The following is a 17630-nucleotide window of genomic DNA, read 5'->3' as shown; positions in this document are numbered from 1 at the left end:
GGCAATAACTATGTGTTCCGACAGTAAGTTAAACATTCTTCAGGCTTTAATTAAGACAATTTTTACTACTTTGTGCAAGTAACACATAATATATGTACACTACATACCTACCTACCTACCTACATACATACCTACATACATACATACATACATACATGTATACATACATACATACATACATACATACAAAATTATAAAAGTTTTACTTTTTAAGCATTGCAAGTGGACTGTGACAGCTGATAAACAAAAAAAGCAAGCAAAACTCAGCATTCTATCTCAAATATGAAAAATTAGTGACGACTAAAAATAAATATATACATATAATATATATGTATATATATATATAGTACAAAAATTTAATAAAATGAATTAAAAAAAGGATATCGAAAAGCAATAGTTAAAAAACTAGCTTAGTTGGGGAACATGGAAATATTTTATGTTTAACATTTATTATTTCAAGTCGACTCGAAGGTTATATAAATATACGACCCCATTACAATTGTAATGTCCTCCCCGTTGTGTTCCCTGGGTACCAAAAAATACATATATAATTATTAATAATTAATAATAAAAATATTTATATGTAAACTGTAGCTAATTCGAGCGGCGATATTAACGAAAGAACTTCTTAAAAAAAAATAATACTCACGGCATCAATTTTTAAATAATATTTAGCTCATATTACAACGAAATTGACCAAAACATTAATCAAATTCGTTTCTTAGATCAAAATTGATTTCGGACCGAAAATCGTCTCTAGCACAACTTTTTTGTTTAATTACTGCCGCCACCAAAAAGTGGCAAAAAGTGCATAGTGCCGTTACGCATCTTATTATTCTAGTGCCTTTGGTTTTGCTTTGTTTGTATTTTGAATTCCGGCAAAGAACTCAGTTCTTTACTCCTACAACTGGTTACACATTGTTGTTTGGGTTGATGTCCGACATGGAACTTCAAAGCCTTAACTCACATTCTCTAGTACCGACGATATCAGCGATCTACACCCGGGACAAGGGTGGGCTACTCGAGTTTTCTACAACATGGAATTGTTTGATCAGTTCAATGATCATTACATTTTAAGTGTTTCTCGCCATGAACAGAAAAACTTCTGCCTTTGTTTATGGCTGAACGGAATTAATACGAATGATTTTTATTTTTGTCAGATGCTTTTATTGCTATGATTTTAAAACAAGAGGCAACGCAATAGTCGAGTTCCTTAACTATCAGATACCCGTTACTCAGCTGTCGGGAGTGCGAAACAGAAATCTTTTTGGCATTATGGTAAAAAAATAATTTTTTCGGCAAATCGATAGAAATTTACAAGACCAATACAGAACTGAACAAAAATATCAGAACAAATATCAAACGTGTGGGCGTGGCAGTTTTGGGCGGTTTGTGGGCGTTAGAATGGAATCTGGAATCTCTGGAATCTCTGGAATCTGCATGCTTATACGAAACTTTCTACATTTTATAGATCCTAAGATCCCGACGTTCATACGGACAGACCGACATTGCCAGATCGACCCCGCTATAGATCCTGATCAAGAATATATATACTTTATATGATCGGAAACGCTTCCTTCTACTTGTTACATAATATACTTTTCGAAGAATCTAGTATACCCTTTAATTTTAAGAGTAACGGGTATAAAAATTACAAAATAATGCTTAATATGAGATTTTGAATATTTCTGTATATTCCAAAGGTATGTATTTAGAAAAGGTACCTTTCTTAAAATTCATTGATCGTTTATTATATCCCTCATCACCAAATCAAAGCGGCTTTGCTTTTGTATGTATTATTTGTCTTAGGATGAGAATGAAACCAAAAAACAAATTGGTAGATTAAATTATCCCCAACGATTTGTAGAATCGTGCTTTACTCATTTTTTCTTAGTCAGTACATTTTGGTACCCATTACTTGTAGAGAAAAGTATTTTGTTGAAAATAATGGAACGGTTCTACCCGTTCCCAATGAGTTTCCAACCCTACAAAAACAAATTTTTTTTTAGGATGATTTATATATGTATAGCTAAAAAGTTGATATTAAGCAATTATTTCATCGTTAGTCCTGCTAGTTTCTACCGATTTTGACAAAAATATTTTTGCCACACCCACTTACCGCCCGAGTTGTCACGCCAATTTTGAAAGATATTTTCCTTTTTTGTATTTTATTACTTGTCTAGCATATTTTTAACGCCTACAAATTGGCATAAGTGTGTAATTTCGAGAACAGCCGCCGATTATCAAAGTTGCGTGAATCTGAACGAGTATTACTAAAATGCTTTTAAATGAAACAATTAATTAATCTCAAGGTGGAATTGAACTGCAAAATTATTTACTTAAACATCATGGCATCCAGCGTGATCTTTAAAAAATCCAGGAGAATATTTTTACATACCAAACTAATATAAATAAATTTAAAAAAAACCTTATCAGTCCCAATACACCGTCTGGCTCCAACTTCTGAAACAAAGTTTCACGAAATATATACGTTTTCTGTATCTTTTGTTCCCCGAGACATCTATACGACTCACCTGATTTCGAAATCATAGTTTTCCTACCAAAAGCAGAAAAGGTTAAAAATCTAGGCTCAGAAATTTCTAACCAATAACACCTTGATCTTACAATATCTTTTAATAAATATTGCCTTTTATTTAAAGAATATACATATATATAAAAAACACGGCAATCAATCAAACCTATAAGGCAATTTGAAAATAACGAACTTTTGGGGCAAGAGAAGGTATTTTTGAGTGCCATCCCGATTTCTACACTTGTGTGCTCGATACTTATCGATATTAGATTCTAGTAGAAAAAGTACAGCCACCTACCGTATGGGGGCGCCATAGCCCATGTAGAAGTCTATTTATACCTACATATTTATGTAAATTTGCTTCATGAGTTCTTAAATTGAATATTTTCTTTTTTAAATTGAACACACCCTTTACTTCATTGGCTTCAAGTATATTACGCTACGCTTCTCAGATCCGAGTGGAAATCCATTTTATTACTTAAAAAATAATTGCTTGACCGACAAAGATCACAATGAAGCTAAAACTACATATATGTAAGTAAAATTTGTGAAAAACGATGTACATATGTATAAAATAAAATAAACAAGCAAAACAAAAACATATATCTACGACTTTAAAAACGATGCTAAAGCTGCTCATCAATATGACGGATATCACGACGCCTCACCACGTCGCTTGGCCTTACTCAGATCGCGTGCCTCGTCGATGGTCGTTGGAAGCACCTTGTCCGCCGTCTCGGGAAAGGCCAGGGTCAGGAAGCCGCTGACCAGGGCGAAGGTGGCGAACAGGATCTGCGGGGCGTATATGTAGTACTTGGCCTGGAAGGAACAAGGCCGGGATTAGCTGTGCGATCATGGATAGGTAAGTCGGTTCTAACCAATAGGGGGGTTTGTGGGGCCAGCATGGATCCGATGCGTCCCACCATGGAGCAGAGGGACAACAGGGTGTTTCGCACGTTGGTGGGAAAGATCTCCGAGGTGAAGAAGTACAAGATCTGGAAGCTGCAGGTGATGGCCAGCTTTCCAATTAGGAAGAGGGTCAGAAAGCCCGCGTGGTTATCTAATGGAAGATTGATTATATTCCGGAGAACTATTATCTGGTTGCAGGTTGCCTTACCTGCTGGCACTGCGGCAGAAGCACCCATGCAAATGGCACAGAGCAGCATCGAGGCGCAGAGGGAGTAGCGCCTGCCCACGCGGTCCATGATGATCAGCGGGAGCAAGAGGCCAGGTATCTGGATGAAACCGTTCAGCATGAAGTTGGTGTACTTGTTGCCGGCCAGGTTAACAGAGTTCAGGCTAAGACCCAAGGCGATCAGTGTGTGCGTGAACCAGCAGAGGCAACAGTTGGCTATCCGCAGCGCGAAGAAGGGCACGGCTCGCATTATTGGATACTGGCTCTCGTTGGCCTGGCTCAGCTTCTGTCGATTGCTAGCCAAGAGATCCTGCAACTGCTCCTCCGGCAAGGGCCGCTTGTTGATCCGCGCCGCCCGCCGCAGCACATTGGACGCCTTCTCCTCGGCACCCTGACTCAGGAGCCAGCGGACGCTCTCCGGCAAGATCCACAGAAAGAGGATCTGCAGCACAGCCGGAGCGTAAAGCACCCGGAGCAGCCAGCGCCAGTGCTGAAACTGGGAAGCCAGGAATCCGAGGAAGGCCTCGCCCAGCGCGTAGAAGATAGTGATTATGGTGGCCGCAGCCACTCGCCTCTTGGGCCCAACCAGCTCGATTGCCAGCAGAAAGGCGGTGGGGAAGAGGGTGCTGCCCACGACCATGTCCAGGAACTCGAACACCACGAACATGGAGTAGTTGGTCGACAGCGAACGGATCACGCCCATTAGAGCACTCAGGGATCCGGCTACAGCCAGCATTGTGCGTCGTCCGTATCTGGGGTAGATGTAGATGCTATTAGTCTGCACATACTCTTACCAAACAGGGACTACCGATCCGCAAAGTATCCTCCTAGGGGTATGCCCACGAACTGGCCCACGTTGTTTACAGTGCCAACCATGGAGAGCATCCACTCGTCCTCACAGTATATACCAAACTTTGGAGATGGGATGCAGATATTGTTACTTTATCAGTCATTAGCTTTAAATATTAAATTCATATGTACATATGTCAAATAAGGACCAGCCAAGATACGATTTGTTAAATATGTGGACTTATAAAATCAGTGGAAAGTTATATATACTTATATATATATATATATATATATATATATATATATATATATATATATATATATATGTTTGAATTAAATAGAAGAAAAACAATATTTTAAGCAAAACTTGATCTTAAAAATTTGAACCAAGGTAACAAATTCTTCATATGTTAGTCTGATTGCTTTAAAACTTTACATTAAATACCTTTCATTCTCAGACCGCAAATGCTTTCACGTACATTTATTATACGTGTTTATTTGGGTATATAGAGTAAGTAACCTAGCAAGTAATTTGCAAATGCACAATCCAGCAATTTTCGTTTTAGGCTTGAACATAACCCACCAACTTGTTATCAAAATAAATATACTTATACTTAACTACCCACCTCCGTTGATATGGTCTTCTCCTCGTCCCTGAACTTGAAGTCGCGTCCACAGGTCTCCGACGTATCGGTGAAATACTCCTGGAGGCAGTACTTTCCAGACGGGTCGGTGTATTCCGAGATAGTCCCAGACAGGTTGGCGGCGTACCGATGACAGGCATCCCAGGCGGAGTTCTTGTAGGGGATGGTGAAGCCGAGCCAGTCCTCCTTATAGACACTGCTGGGACTGTCGCACTGCGGAACAGTGCACCTGGAACACATGGGAAATTGGAGATCTTGATCAGCCATTCCATTTAATGCACTTTTTGCCCACCTGTGTACCACTGTGCTCGCCGTGAAAACATAGGAGATGGAGAAGAACGCGTTGAAGAGCATGGGAACGCAGAGCAGCACATAGTTGATAATCTGGTAGCGCCCGAACTGGCCAATCCGCACCAGAATCGCGTCCAGCGAGTTGTCCTCATCCCCACCAGCCCCCTGCTTCGCCGCCTCCGCGTCCGAATGTCCATTGGTCGTGGAATCGGTCGGCTTGCTTCCATTTCCCTCCGTCTGGCTGGTCATAATGTCTGAGTACTATATCACTACACTTAATTGCCCGCCAGCCACGTGGTGGATGCACTCCTTCTAATCGTTGTTTTATAACTCGCGTCCCGCGATCTTTCCGCCTCGCTAGCGTTGGCGCTTATTTTTAGACTCTCTGGAGCGTCTTGCTCGGAGCAGTGCCAGTCAAAGAATGATTTCTTTCGATTGTGGCCGCACTCGGTTTTCTATTTTTAACCCGTCTGCTCTTCTCCATATTTCCTTCTTATCGGGCTCTTATCAGGCCCCAAATCCGAAACTACAGGCATGTGGCTGTGTGCGACGATGGGAGAACTTCGAGTATTACTACTATTATCCGAACGCGCTAAGTTGTGGATATAGATAATAATGGTTTCGCAGCTATCGTTTATCTCTCAGACGACGAGACTTGGTGTCTGGTAGTGGCTTGTGCTGTTAGCTGTTAGCTGTCAGCTGGCCAGCTGTTAGCTGATTGCTCCACTGGGTCAACAAGCTCTATCTTACGCTATTTGTGCCATGTCATTGACTTTGGTGTCTGTTTGCCCTCACTTTACACTTGCCTGCTCTGCCCGACCATGCGATGATTAGGTGGGGGAACGGGAACTGTATCCCCAGTCGATCGGCCGGTTTCCGACCAGATTGATAAATCAATGATAAGTTTCAATGAAGCCACAGTAAGTGGGAGCTCGTGAATTATTGGCGCGCTGTAATTGCTTGATAGATGTATGATGTATGACACAAGCCTTCTGAATGCCGCCATAAATCGGTAATATCTCGCAGAACGACTGTTCATCCAGCTGATAAGCCCCGATGCCAAACGGAATCGTGTAGATACACAAGTACTCAATCTGAGCAAAAGTTTATTTTGTTAAGCCCATTGACCTTCGCAATACCACATTTGATAACCATCGATTAATATGTACGCACATGTGTTTGATATTTTTATCTACAAATATGTGTTCATTTATTAATTATAATAACGCTGAAGTTCCAATTCTTGGATGTTGATTAATAGTACGTAAATCGGTATTACAGTCGAAAAATGACTACCAAATTAAAAAAAAAGCATTGCTTAGTTGTTTTTGATCATTAAGTGTTCCAACATGGTGTACATCAGTTTGAAACATTATAATTCTTTTTATTTTGATTTTCATTTTAATTTTAATTTGATAAAAATCGAACTACTATGCCATATTTTCCTTCAAATTGTGGGAAAGTCGGTCCTTTCCCTAAGTCCTTTTCTATGGCTATTTAGAAGGGAATAGTCTGTCTTATATATTGATTTTGGGAAATTATTATTCTGCATTTTTTTTTACATACACTATGTCATAAGGCTGTCATAGGTTTTTCTTAAAAGTATAATTACTGCAAAGATATTTGGGTTTCGGCTTAACAAAGCTAACTTCCTTTCTTGTTTACGGGTAATTTTGTTTAAATTGTGGGAAAGACGGTCTGTTTCTTAAGTCCTTTTCTATGGCGATTATCTATATTTACAAGGGAATAGTCTGTCTTTAATGTTGACTTTGGGAAATTACTATTATTATGTATGTACATTTTTTTACATCGATACATCGATTTACGCATTAATTCTTATTATTCCGCTTGCTTTTTGCGGTAATAATCAACATTACATTTTTTCGGCTGAGACCTGGTTTCCAAATTACTATCATTAAGCACATTTAACCGATTTAATTTCTTAACTGCGCTTTACTTTTGTGGTCTCTGCTGTATTTTCCATGCACTAACGGACTTTACTCTTTGTTTTTTGCTTCCAAGATAAATTGACAGATTTAGGTGTGCATTAAAACTGCTTGCACAACCTTAAGCATCTCGCTTACAAATTGAGTTTTTTATTATAATCTTTTGTCAAATATATGATTTAGTACTGAGTACAATTTGAACGTACCCCTCACCACTGTCGTTTTACTTATTATATTATAATTTTAGTAAGTTTTTTATTACTTAGTAATTTATTGCGAAATCCTGATTTGCATGTATGTATAATATGTATGCTGGTAAAGAAAAACTACAATGTATATTTACTTCTAATCAAAGTGTTACTTACCAGTAGAGTGGTCTGGGGGACAGCATGGAGGCAAAGCAGGAGAGCATGCAGTTCCTGCAGCTCGTGGGGAAGATCTCCGAGGTGAAGAAGTACAGGATCACAAAGCCGCCTGTGGACGTTATTTTGGCAAGGGAGTACAGTGCTGAAGAGGTGACATGGTATAGTAATCCAGCAAACATCCGTTGCAGCCACTCAAGGAGAAGGACGCCCGTCGCCGTCCTATCCAGTTCATAAGTGCGGTGGCCATCAGGATACCAGGCAGCTGCATGAGCCCAGCCACGCTGAAGTTCTCGGAATTGCTCCCACTCAGCTGGGCAGGCTCAGACCCAGGGCGACCAGGGTGAGGGTGAACCACACGAAGCAGCACAGGGCGGTGCGACAGCCCAAAACCTGACAGATCTGACGGAAATTGTAGTGACCCCCGGTTGCGGAAGACTGGGCTACCAGTCGGCGGTTCGGGAAGATCAGTTCGTTCAGCTGATGCTCCGACAGTGGTTTTCTGTTTAGTAGTATATAGACCTTCGTATGTGGTCTATCTGAGCAGCCAGCGCACGCTCTCCGGCAGAACGCAAATAAAATTGGATGAAGCAGAGCTGGGGTATATAGCACCCGTAGGAGGGCACCCCAGTCGGGCAGATACTTGGCCATGTAGCCCGCATGGGCCTCTGCCAGGCCGTAGGTCAGGCTGATCATTGGGGCCAATTAGCTCCACGGCGAGAAGAAGGGCGGTGGGGAAGAGTGAGTCCGTATGAACGCCTCGATCTCAGGAACTGCATGAGCTAGAATGTTGAGGTTGAGCATGCAGCTTCCAGAGATATAAACGAAGTTTGTTTCCAAATGTTACCACGACCACTCCAATTTCATATTTTTTTTCATTAAATTAAATGTAAATTTCTATGGATTTGCTAAAAAAAAAGTTTCCCACTTAGCCCCCACAAACCCCGTCAAAAATGGATATAAAATACTTTTTAGAAGGGTTACAAATAAAAGTGGACCCAATAATATTACTTAACCACGGGCTCCTTAAACAAGAGATTTTTGCCTTAATCTTACCGATCGGAGAGATAACCCCCTAATGGTATTCCCATAAACTGTACCAAATTTATTTCTGTTCCCACCTTTGACAGTTTCCTGACAGTCAGCGCAGAACAAACTAAACTGCTGTAATATAATTTAGATCGAAATCACTTGAAGGCACCTTGAAAACCACCTAATTCTTCGTCGTCCCTCAGCTTATAGCCAGCATCGCAGGAGACTCGCTGACCACATCAAAGCTACTGCCATTGGCCGAAGGTTCATCCGCGAGGTCGTTCATCCGTCGAGGCGTACTGCTCACACTGAACCCAGTTCCCGTGGCGCTGGGGAATGGTGAAATTTGGGAATTGTTCTTCATACCTGGAGTCCAATGCATCGCACAGCGTCATGTTGCATCTATGAGGAATGTTCGACGAAAAAGAGCACCCCAGAACAATTTGACTAACCCACCTATGGGTCACATATGGAGCGGGGAAGACGTAGGCAATGGAGGAAGTTGAAGGCTAGAAAAGATCCGTAAAAAGATTGCGTCCAGCTTGTTCTCATCCGACGTATTCGTTGGGTCTATGGCTATAGACTGGGATATAGGCTTCTCCGGAACCACCTCCTGTTGGTTGAGCTCTAGCATGCTGAGTCCGGCGTGGGAAGCCTAAGTATTGGCTAAGTATTTTCAAGGCGGAGAAATCTGTCCGCAAGCAGTTCCCCTGACGCTTTTTCGCCGTTTAGTTACCTTAATTAATTGCCGGAATAAGTAGTATCTATAAACGGCTCTAATGCAGCCATATTTTAATGCTGTCAGGTGAATTAACTTTTGCTTATCAGGGAAAAAGTACGGCCATTGTAATATAATTATGATTCAGATTCAATGAAAGCATTCAAAATATCACTTGACCTTGTTTTTGTCGTAAAAGTGTGTTTGGATGTGGGCAAATAAGGGGACAAGATAACTAATTTTTTAATAGGTTACAAATACTTTAGGCTTTAAAACAAAGTTCAAAGGAATCTCGGATAAGTACAAGTACAAATGCAGGCATAAAGAAAGTTCTGACAAGAATCTATCGTAGATCTGGTTACATATGGCAACTACAGCATAAGTGCGCGACGAGCTAGTTATTTTACAACCTACAGCTCAGGAGTTTTTATCCTTAAGCTCAGCTCAGCTCCATAAATCAGCGATAGCTGGAGTATTCGAATTTTGTGTTTTGTTTTAAACATAATTGTCAATAAATACCGCCTCAAATGGGTGCGCCCTAAAATTACAAAATACATTTCGATCAATCTGTGGCGTAATAGAAAAGCTTTCTGAGTTGACTACTTTGCTACATTAGTATCAATCTCATCGGTTTTCAATATGATAATTTTGGGTTACACTAGTTTAACGAGGAATGCAGATCGCCTACAGGTTATACATGGGATTACTAGTGGCGTCGAACAGCTGGGTTCCTGTGGACTCAATCATGGACCTCAGGGCAATACTCCGCTGCTTGGCAACCGCCTTGCGTAGCGTTAACTCAAACACATTGTCCTCGTCTATGTTATCCATCGGCATGTGATCCCTATGTCCCTCCTTTCGATCAGGATTCTTAAAGACAAGCTCCTCGTTTTCATACAAGATACATGTCTCGGCAAATTCCGTGGCGAAATACTGTGCGGTGTTGCGATTTTGAATCGCTTCGCTGGGAAAGCATTGCAAAAGTTCTTCAAAGCTCAGCTCAGCCACAAGATTGTTTAAAATCTCTGCAAAATTGTAACCCGATGTATTAAGTATGTAGTTTAAGATTGTAGCAGATACAAACCCGTGATATGTGCCTTCCAATTTGGCAGCGCCTCCTGCTTGCTGAGTATTTTCCGTAAGAGACTCTCCCAATGCTTTGGCGCGAACCCGCAAGACTGCAAGTTAACAACAAACAATTATAAAAGAAATATTTACATATAGGTCTAATTTAAGTTGATTTATCGAGAACTGTTCTGGTTATACCGAAATGGCGTAATACTGTGCCTTATATTTTTAATGTAAATAATAAAGTTTTATTATTTAAATAAAGCATAATTTTCAAGATCGTGAGCATTACCTTTCCATACTGCCACAAAAAGGCGGGACAGAAACTAAGTAGGTAGTTTATCGCCAAGTTCTTGGGCAACACGATTACCAGAAAACTGTCTATGCCGATTAAAGTGGGCGTCTTTTGTATGAAGGCGAGAAACTCCGAGACGATCTCACGATCCACCTTGGTAGAAGCTAACAGACTCTGTATCTTCAGGGTGAGTGTCAGCAGCTCGTTATTCCAGCTAAGGAAGCGCACCTCGAACTCTCCGTCGTCCTTGTTCGGATAGCTAAAGTCGCTACGTTCGAAAGGCAGGAGGCGGTTTAGATACTGCGGTCGCTCCAACAAGCAGGGAATTGGGCGAATGTATCCCTTGATGTGGCGATCATACTCCTCTCCCTCAGGCAGCTTATAGTCCGGAATAAAGGGCACATAAATAAGCTTGCCGGCCATCGGATCATTGGGATTCCTTACAACCGGTTTTGGGCTGTAATTGGGTGCCATTCCCACCATGTACGAAATGCATTCCATGCGCAGGTTCATAAACTCCTCGCGACTGGTTTGTTGCTCGACGTCCGCTGATTGCAGATCTGTGATGAGATCACTTAGAGCCTTTAGCCGTCCCATGTACATTCGAAACAGGATCTTGAGACCCTTGAGATTAGTTGCAACCACATCGTCATCAGCCTGGGGCTGTGAGAGCGAGGCATTTGAATTGCGCTTCTGAAAAGGCGAGGACTGCTGCTCCTGCAGCTGGTCGTAGACGATTCGCTGCTGCCTGCCACTGATCGACAGGCTCGCCGATCGCTCCTCGTGCGCCGAACTGGCGCAAGAGCTGGACAGTGACTGGGCATCCGCCTCGCTGTGCAGCGAGGGAGCCCGCGAACTGCTACACTCCTCGTCGTAATCGTCGTCCAGTTGAGGCGGTGTTTGCGAACGAATCTCGTGGGGTTGCGAAGACGAGCTTACATCGTAGAGATCATAGAAGTACACTTGCAGAATGTTTACGAACACCTTCTGAGAGGTCTGGTATCCCTTTTGGCCGATGTGCGAGGCGATGTAGTTCAGAAAGAGCTGCAGAATCACGTCCAGCGTCATGCTGTGCTCGATGCAAAGCGCATGGATGAAGGCATCACTAATAGCTTCGAGCAGTGCTGGCTGCTCGTTGGCCAACAGAATCGTCTCACAGAAGTCCGAGAAGGATACTATGGTACTCGGAGCTGGCGTTCCGACCGGAGCTGGTTTGCTTTTCGCCCCCAACCGCCGGCTTTTTCTAGCTCGCAAGCTTGATGCCTGGCAGTCAGCTTGCTGTTGATGGCGTCGCTGATAGATCACAGTACTGTCGTCAAACAGAACGTTCTTGTGCCGTATTAAAGCAGTGGCTAGGGTGCGTCGCGTGGACTTTGAAACTACCTCCTGAGCCAGCAAATAGTTGGACATACGGCAAGCAGTCACAGCCAGCAGAAGATTTTCATCGGGGGAACTAATTAGTAAATATATTTAATTATATTAACATATAAGATTTATATTTTACAGAAAAAAGTAAACTTACAGGTTGTCCAAGTATTTTAGGTAGTTAATCAACTCCCCACTAATGGAGTCCGCCACAACAGGTGAAACTAGCATTATCTGTGGGATTTCCGAAGGTGCATGTTTGATGAACATGTTAAGGAACTCCAGCGAAATTGGAACCTGCTTGTAACCTTGTTGGATCACCCTAGCCGGCGTAAAATACGGACGAACTGTCTGGTTCAAAAAGGCCGACTTCAAACGATCTGTTCCCAGGCAAAGCAGGAACAGCTTAACTGTGTAGATCAGACCCGAGAGCTCAGGTGGGTTCGCGCTTTCCTCGCTGTCCATAAAATTCTGCACGTAGTTATTAAAAATATCTACAAGATGAAGCTGACACATTCTGTAGAACCCTGTAGCCTGGAGATATACTTCCTGTTTGTTTGAGCTGTTTGAAGTTGGATGTTATGTATGATGAATATAGCTTTATAACAGACAAAGCTTTTATTTCTATTAAACAAAGGCTAAGCTCAAAATATTTGTATATATTTGTATATATAAGATGTTAAGTCTAAGCAAGGGTCGAGTTGCTATCAAAGTTTTTTTTAGCATATCGTAGTAGTTTGGAAGAAAAATAATAAAATCGAAAAATAATCAAAACATTTTCGAAAATGGTCGACGGGACAGCAGTTTTCTTTGGGGATCTCAGGGATGGAGAGACGGACATGGCCAGATTGACTCAGCAGGTGATACTGATCGAGAATATACGTATGTATATACTTTAAATGGTATAAACTTCAAAATCAACAAATATTTATATAATAAAAAAAAAATCGAAAACTTTTTCAAACGAGTTTAGGGTTTAAACGAGTTTTCAAATTTAGGGCGGTTTGTGGACAGACAGACGGACATGCTCAGATGGACTCGGCTAGTAATCCTGATCAAGAATATACATAGATATATATAACCCTTGCAGTTAAAACCAGGTTGTAAGCAACAAATTTTTTAAAACGTTTAAGGTTCCATACCGTATTGAGAAATCCGCCAGTTTTCTGCAGTTTGCCATGAACATTTTCCGAAGGTGCTGCTCCCGCTCCGCTCCCATGCGCTCGCCCTGCAATGTGAGACTTAATCGCAGCATGACATGTGCCTCCTCCATGAGATCGTAAAAGTTAGAGCTGCTTGCACTGCGATACGATTCCGCAATGCCCTCAAGATCCTCTATGATGCACTCCACTCGAGGTACCTCTAGATTGTACAGCGTCCACTCATTGGCCACCGTTGAGGATTGGACTGCACTGCTGCTCCTCAGCAGACTATTGTGTTTCGCCTTCGCTTCGGCCAGTAGGCGTGCGGCAATGTTTCTTTTGACAGCTACTACTTGAGTGCCAGGCACCTCACTCATGCTTCGCCGCTTGTGCTGCTCCAGAGCTGCATTCGTGATGAGCACGAGCTGCTCTCGGTTCACACAAACGAACTGAACATGCATAAACGCTGCCAGCCCCACAACGGCGATGGGGGAATTCACATCCGGAGCGGACTCCTCGGGGAACAGACCGCCAATCGAAGGGTATTCGAAGCGATTGTGAAAGAGCTTGTGACCAATCCGTGAGGTGTGCGTTTCGACAGACTCTGTGGTTACTGCATACACGACATAGTCGTTGATTTGGACCTGGATAACAGGCGCCGTGAAGCTATAGCTGGCTACAGGCTTTTCGTTCTCACTATACCACTTCCCTTGCGCGGAGAACTGGTACAGGAAGCCGTCCACACTACTGGCCACGAGGAGGGCGTGTCCTATGCACCTCTGATGCTGCGAGGACTTGAGTGTCCGACGGTTCACGTGCTTAAAGGTGGTCACCGCACTGGGCACCTGTTGGTTGCCCATGTCATACTCATCGTCTTCCTGGTCTACTTCCTGGCTGTTCCTTTGGTAAATGGCCTTGAGATCCATGCAGCGAAATATGTCCAGAACACGCGGTTGATTCTCCGAGGTCTTCATACAGATCTGCAACAGCTTGCGCACATCATATTGCACCGACGCATCATCCAGATGACTGCTCCCGGCTATGCCCCTCACTTTCATTGCCTTGGCCTCGTTCACGAGCTTGATTTTAATGTCTGCAGCGCGCTGAGGGCTGATTGTGATATCTTGGTTGTCATCCTGACTCTTTCCTGCTCCGTAGTCTGTAGTCTCGTCCCACTGAGATCGCAATTCCGGTTCAAATTCCCTGCCGTACGCATTGTTAACTAGCTTGGCCACGTTAAAGTCTAACGGTGACCGTCCAGGCAAGGCACCATTCATGACAACCTGTGCTTTCGCACTGCTCGTCGATTGCAGTGAGTCGCTCTCGCAGCTCTGCTGACTGGAACTAACTACGCCACCACCTGCACCGCTGGCACTAACCTTACTGCCCAAGCTTAGGGATTCCGAGAGCTGTTCGTCTCCGCCACCGTAGTCGTTGTCCAGACAGCTCACATCCTGCCCTCCACTGGCTCTGCTAGTGAGTGCATCCACCACCTTGAAGGCTACGCAGTAGCGATGACTGAGACAGGCGATTACGTTCTCCGCTAGACACAGACGCACTGGGACGAAGTTTAGTTGCACGAAGAACTTAAAGGGCAGAAAGTCGATGAAAGCAAACCTAGGCTGCGTGTTCTCATGAACGCACTGGGTGTATTCGTAGAGGTAAATCCTGTCACGACTGCTGACGATGATGTTACCCGATGTCTGGCAGCACTGCACCAGCTCAGGCGGACTGCGCAACGGGAGCTCAATCACATCGATGCTCTCCACCAACGGCGTCTTGGGCGTGGTCATCGAAGCTATTCGGATCGTAATGGGCAGCTCGTTAAGCCGACTGTCCGGGAACTTCCAGAAGTTGGCGTAGATGCGTACGAACATCTTCGTGTCATCCTCGGAGCAGACTGTATTGCTGTTGCTGCTCGATGTGCAACTAATGGTGGAGGAGGAGTGCACCGGACTGCCTGCCTGTTCCTTTTCAAGAGTAAGAAGGTATTTGCCTAGGTGAAGATTCAGCTTTAGTTGATTTTTGGAGAGATATTGATAGTTACTCACCAGCTTCACAGTAAATAAGTTGCACCACTTCGCCCACCGTAGCCAGCGTACTCCTGCTCGGTGTTCTCTCATCACCAGCGGTGGTGGATTCTCCTGCCGTCTCATTTGATTGTCCTACATCGTCCGAAGCCGTTCTCCTGGAGTCCTCAGACTGGGCCTGATTGGCACCTATGTCGTAGATCTCGATGAACTGTTCCGCACTGCTGATGGCTATGCGGTTGTTCCCGATCAGGCTGGCCGCCAGGATGTCCCCATTAAGGGCATACGTCTGCTGCCTGGCAAAGTTGTAGGCCTGCAGGATCTTCACCATGGTGGCTCACTACAAAAACGACAAGGAATTCTTTCAACACTCAAGAATTGCGAACAACGCCCTCAGCTTAGTGGAGTGACTTCATCGCCGGACGTACACAGACTGATGGTCTCACCGTAAATGAGCCACTAGAGCAGAGAATTCTCTGACTGAGAGTGGGACAGAGAAAGGGAGAAGTCCGAATGACAGTGGATTGGCGAACCGCTTAGCGGGGCTCAAGTGGTTCTTGTTTGGTCATGTGAACCATTAGCATAATTGTGCGCTTATGCTGGGGTCAGGGATCGGAAGAGTGGATGAGTGAATGAGGGCTAAGTCTAGCGCATACGGGCTAGAGCTAAGGATAGGCCTTCTAAAGAGTTAAGCAGTAAAATTTAACTAGAATTAGCAGTAGACTATTTTGGGATGCACCACTGGGGCGCACAACGATATTTCGGGATTGCAGATACAGTCACGTTCAAATTTAAATCTTTTATTAATATTTCTCGCAGCGATTTAACCGCAAAAGTTGTATTAATTACGCTATTATTAATTAGTTTCCTAACAATTCACACCTCATCGCAACTACTGAAGAAATAATTAGAACTATGATAAATACATTAAATATCATTCGCACTGCAAATCTAAAAATATCACAACTTGTAAATAGTAATATTAATTTCGGTCACCGTAGACTTAGGGAGAAAATATGGTTATAATCGTTACTCTATAAAGTACACATAATTTTGAGCAGCATTACGTGCCGAGTGGATCTGGCCATCTGCTCAAATGAACGTTTTCATCTAGATAAGCAGATGCAGAAAAAGCTGTCACGCCCATAAATGGGTTTCTTGCCAATTTCAAGGAAATCGATTGTAGCATTTGAAATGCACCGGATACAAGAAATCAAAATTAATAATAAATAAGAAATAATAAAATAAAATCAAAACATGTCACCTTTCTTAAAGGATTATGTGGCGCCATCAAGTTCGCAATAGGTCAGTGCTGCACCTTTCACTTCAGCTGGAAGTCCTGCGGTGTCCATAATGTAAACAGACACGAAATTAGGTCACGACAGTATACAAGAACACGCCCTTCCTGATTTCCGCCGCCCACTACCACCGCATTCCACTGGCATTAAAGTGGGCCCGGATCCCAACCCCGATTCCGAGTAGCTATACGTGAGTTAGCCTAATTAAGCCATTGAACATACGCTGGACATACACTCGGCGCATCAATCAAAACAGCCGGCAAGGAGGCGGAACACTGAAGCGGGGTACCCGAAAATAGAGCGCCACACAAGGTTGGTTCTGGTCGCTCAGTCGAATCAATAAATTCCGCGGCCGTAATCCGTGCATTAACCCAAATGAACTTAGGAAATGAAAAATCCAGGATGGGGAAATGTTTGCCAGGGAAGGGAAGTAACTAAAATATGTGTGTGTGTGTGTCAAATGCATTTCAGCAGCGGCTTTTAGGAAAAAAATCAATACCCAAGAATTTTGTTAGCTGCACTAGAAACTTGGCTAATAATTTACACTTTGGCAATGTCTTATATACTGGTTTTCATATTTCATACAAGAAAACAGAATATACAGGGTTTAAGGATTTTTTAAACTCATTCTTTTACCGCTTCGGCGTAGATGTTTTAGCGATTTGTGTTAATTTGTAATAGGCGGTAGTTATGCCGCGTAAATAATACTCTTCGCCGGACCGCACATTTTAATATTCATTCGTTTGTTTATATTTTTACCGAGTGACAAACAACAAACTTAAAAATATCCAATATAGTGTGACCAAGTTTTGTTCTCAGGAAAATATTGTGATGTGTGGATTAGGTTGGGATGAGTATTTTACAGACTACACTTGACAACAAACAACCATTCAAAACAGTGAAAATTATTTAATACCCTTTAATTTTGTATATCTAAAGTGTGTAAAGTTTAGTAATAAGAGAGGCTTTAAAGGCATAATAT

The 17630-nt window shown here is 42.9% G+C and overlaps 2 protein-coding genes across 3 annotated transcripts; both read right to left on the bottom strand.

Annotated features, from left to right (window-relative positions):
• Positions 1 to 3083: 3083 nt before the first annotated feature.
• LOC6544027 (organic cation transporter protein) lies at positions 3084 to 6519 on the bottom strand. Its single transcript, XM_001973672.3, has 6 exons — positions 5394 to 6519; positions 5084 to 5330; positions 4477 to 4580; positions 3651 to 4420; positions 3412 to 3593; positions 3084 to 3352 (listed from the first exon to the last, which is right to left on the bottom strand). Exons 1-6 carry the CDS (start codon positions 5639 to 5641, stop codon positions 3188 to 3190), a joined length of 1716 nt encoding a protein of 571 aa, XP_001973708.1. The 5' UTR covers positions 5642 to 6519; the 3' UTR covers positions 3084 to 3187.
• A 2971-nt stretch (positions 6520 to 9490) lies between these two features.
• On the bottom strand, positions 9491 to 17496 carry LOC6544023. 2 transcript variants are annotated; one of them, XM_026977157.1, is made up of 8 exons: positions 17285 to 17496; positions 16615 to 16689; positions 15372 to 15690; positions 13321 to 15316; positions 12336 to 12740; positions 10811 to 12266; positions 10535 to 10628; positions 9491 to 10475 (listed from the first exon to the last, which is right to left on the bottom strand). In XM_026977157.1, exons 3-8 carry the CDS (start codon positions 15679 to 15681, stop codon positions 10135 to 10137), a joined length of 4602 nt encoding a protein of 1533 aa, XP_026832958.1. In that variant the 5' UTR covers positions 15682 to 15690; positions 16615 to 16689; positions 17285 to 17496; the 3' UTR covers positions 9491 to 10134. The 2 variants fall into 2 exon arrangements, with proteins under 2 accessions (XP_026832958.1, XP_001973704.1); XM_001973668.3 differs by lacking the exon at positions 16615 to 16689.
• Positions 17497 to 17630: the final 134 nt, after the last annotated feature.

The sequence above is a fragment of the Drosophila erecta genome, unplaced genomic scaffold (assembly GCF_003286155.1).
Source record: "Drosophila erecta strain 14021-0224.00,06,07 unplaced genomic scaffold, DereRS2 tig00000021-arrow-pilon, whole genome shotgun sequence".
Classification (NCBI taxonomy): domain Eukaryota; kingdom Metazoa; phylum Arthropoda; class Insecta; order Diptera; family Drosophilidae; genus Drosophila; species Drosophila erecta.
The sequence above is the reverse complement of the archived record's forward strand: the minus strand, read 5'-3'. Positions and strand labels throughout refer to the sequence as shown.

What these genes read in the sequence shown, in the direction of transcription:
- LOC6544023 (XM_026977157.1), bottom strand. Translation starts at nt 15,681, where the DNA reads ATGGTGAAGATCCTGCAGGCCTACAACTTTGCCAGGCAGCAGACGTAT. An exon ending in ACTTATTTACTGTGAAGCTG is followed by an intron (nt 15,317 to 15,371) that starts GTGAGTAACTAT and finishes ATCTTCACCTAG; the next exon opens with GCAAATACCTTCTTACTCTT. An exon ending in TTTTGTGGCAGTATGGAAAG is followed by an intron (nt 10,629 to 10,810) that starts GTAATGCTCACG and finishes GTTAACTTGCAG; the next exon opens with TCTTGCGGGTTCGCGCCAAA.
- LOC6544027 (XM_001973672.3), bottom strand. Translation starts at nt 5,641, where the DNA reads ATGACCAGCCAGACGGAGGGAAATGGAAGCAAGCCGACCGATTCCACG. An exon ending in TTCTGCCGCAGTGCCAGCAG is followed by an intron (nt 3,594 to 3,650) that starts GTAAGGCAACCT and finishes ATCTTCCATTAG; the next exon opens with ATAACCACGCGGGCTTTCTG. An exon ending in CCCCACAAACCCCCCTATTG is followed by an intron (nt 3,353 to 3,411) that starts GTTAGAACCGAC and finishes TGTTCCTTCCAG; the next exon opens with GCCAAGTACTACATATACGC.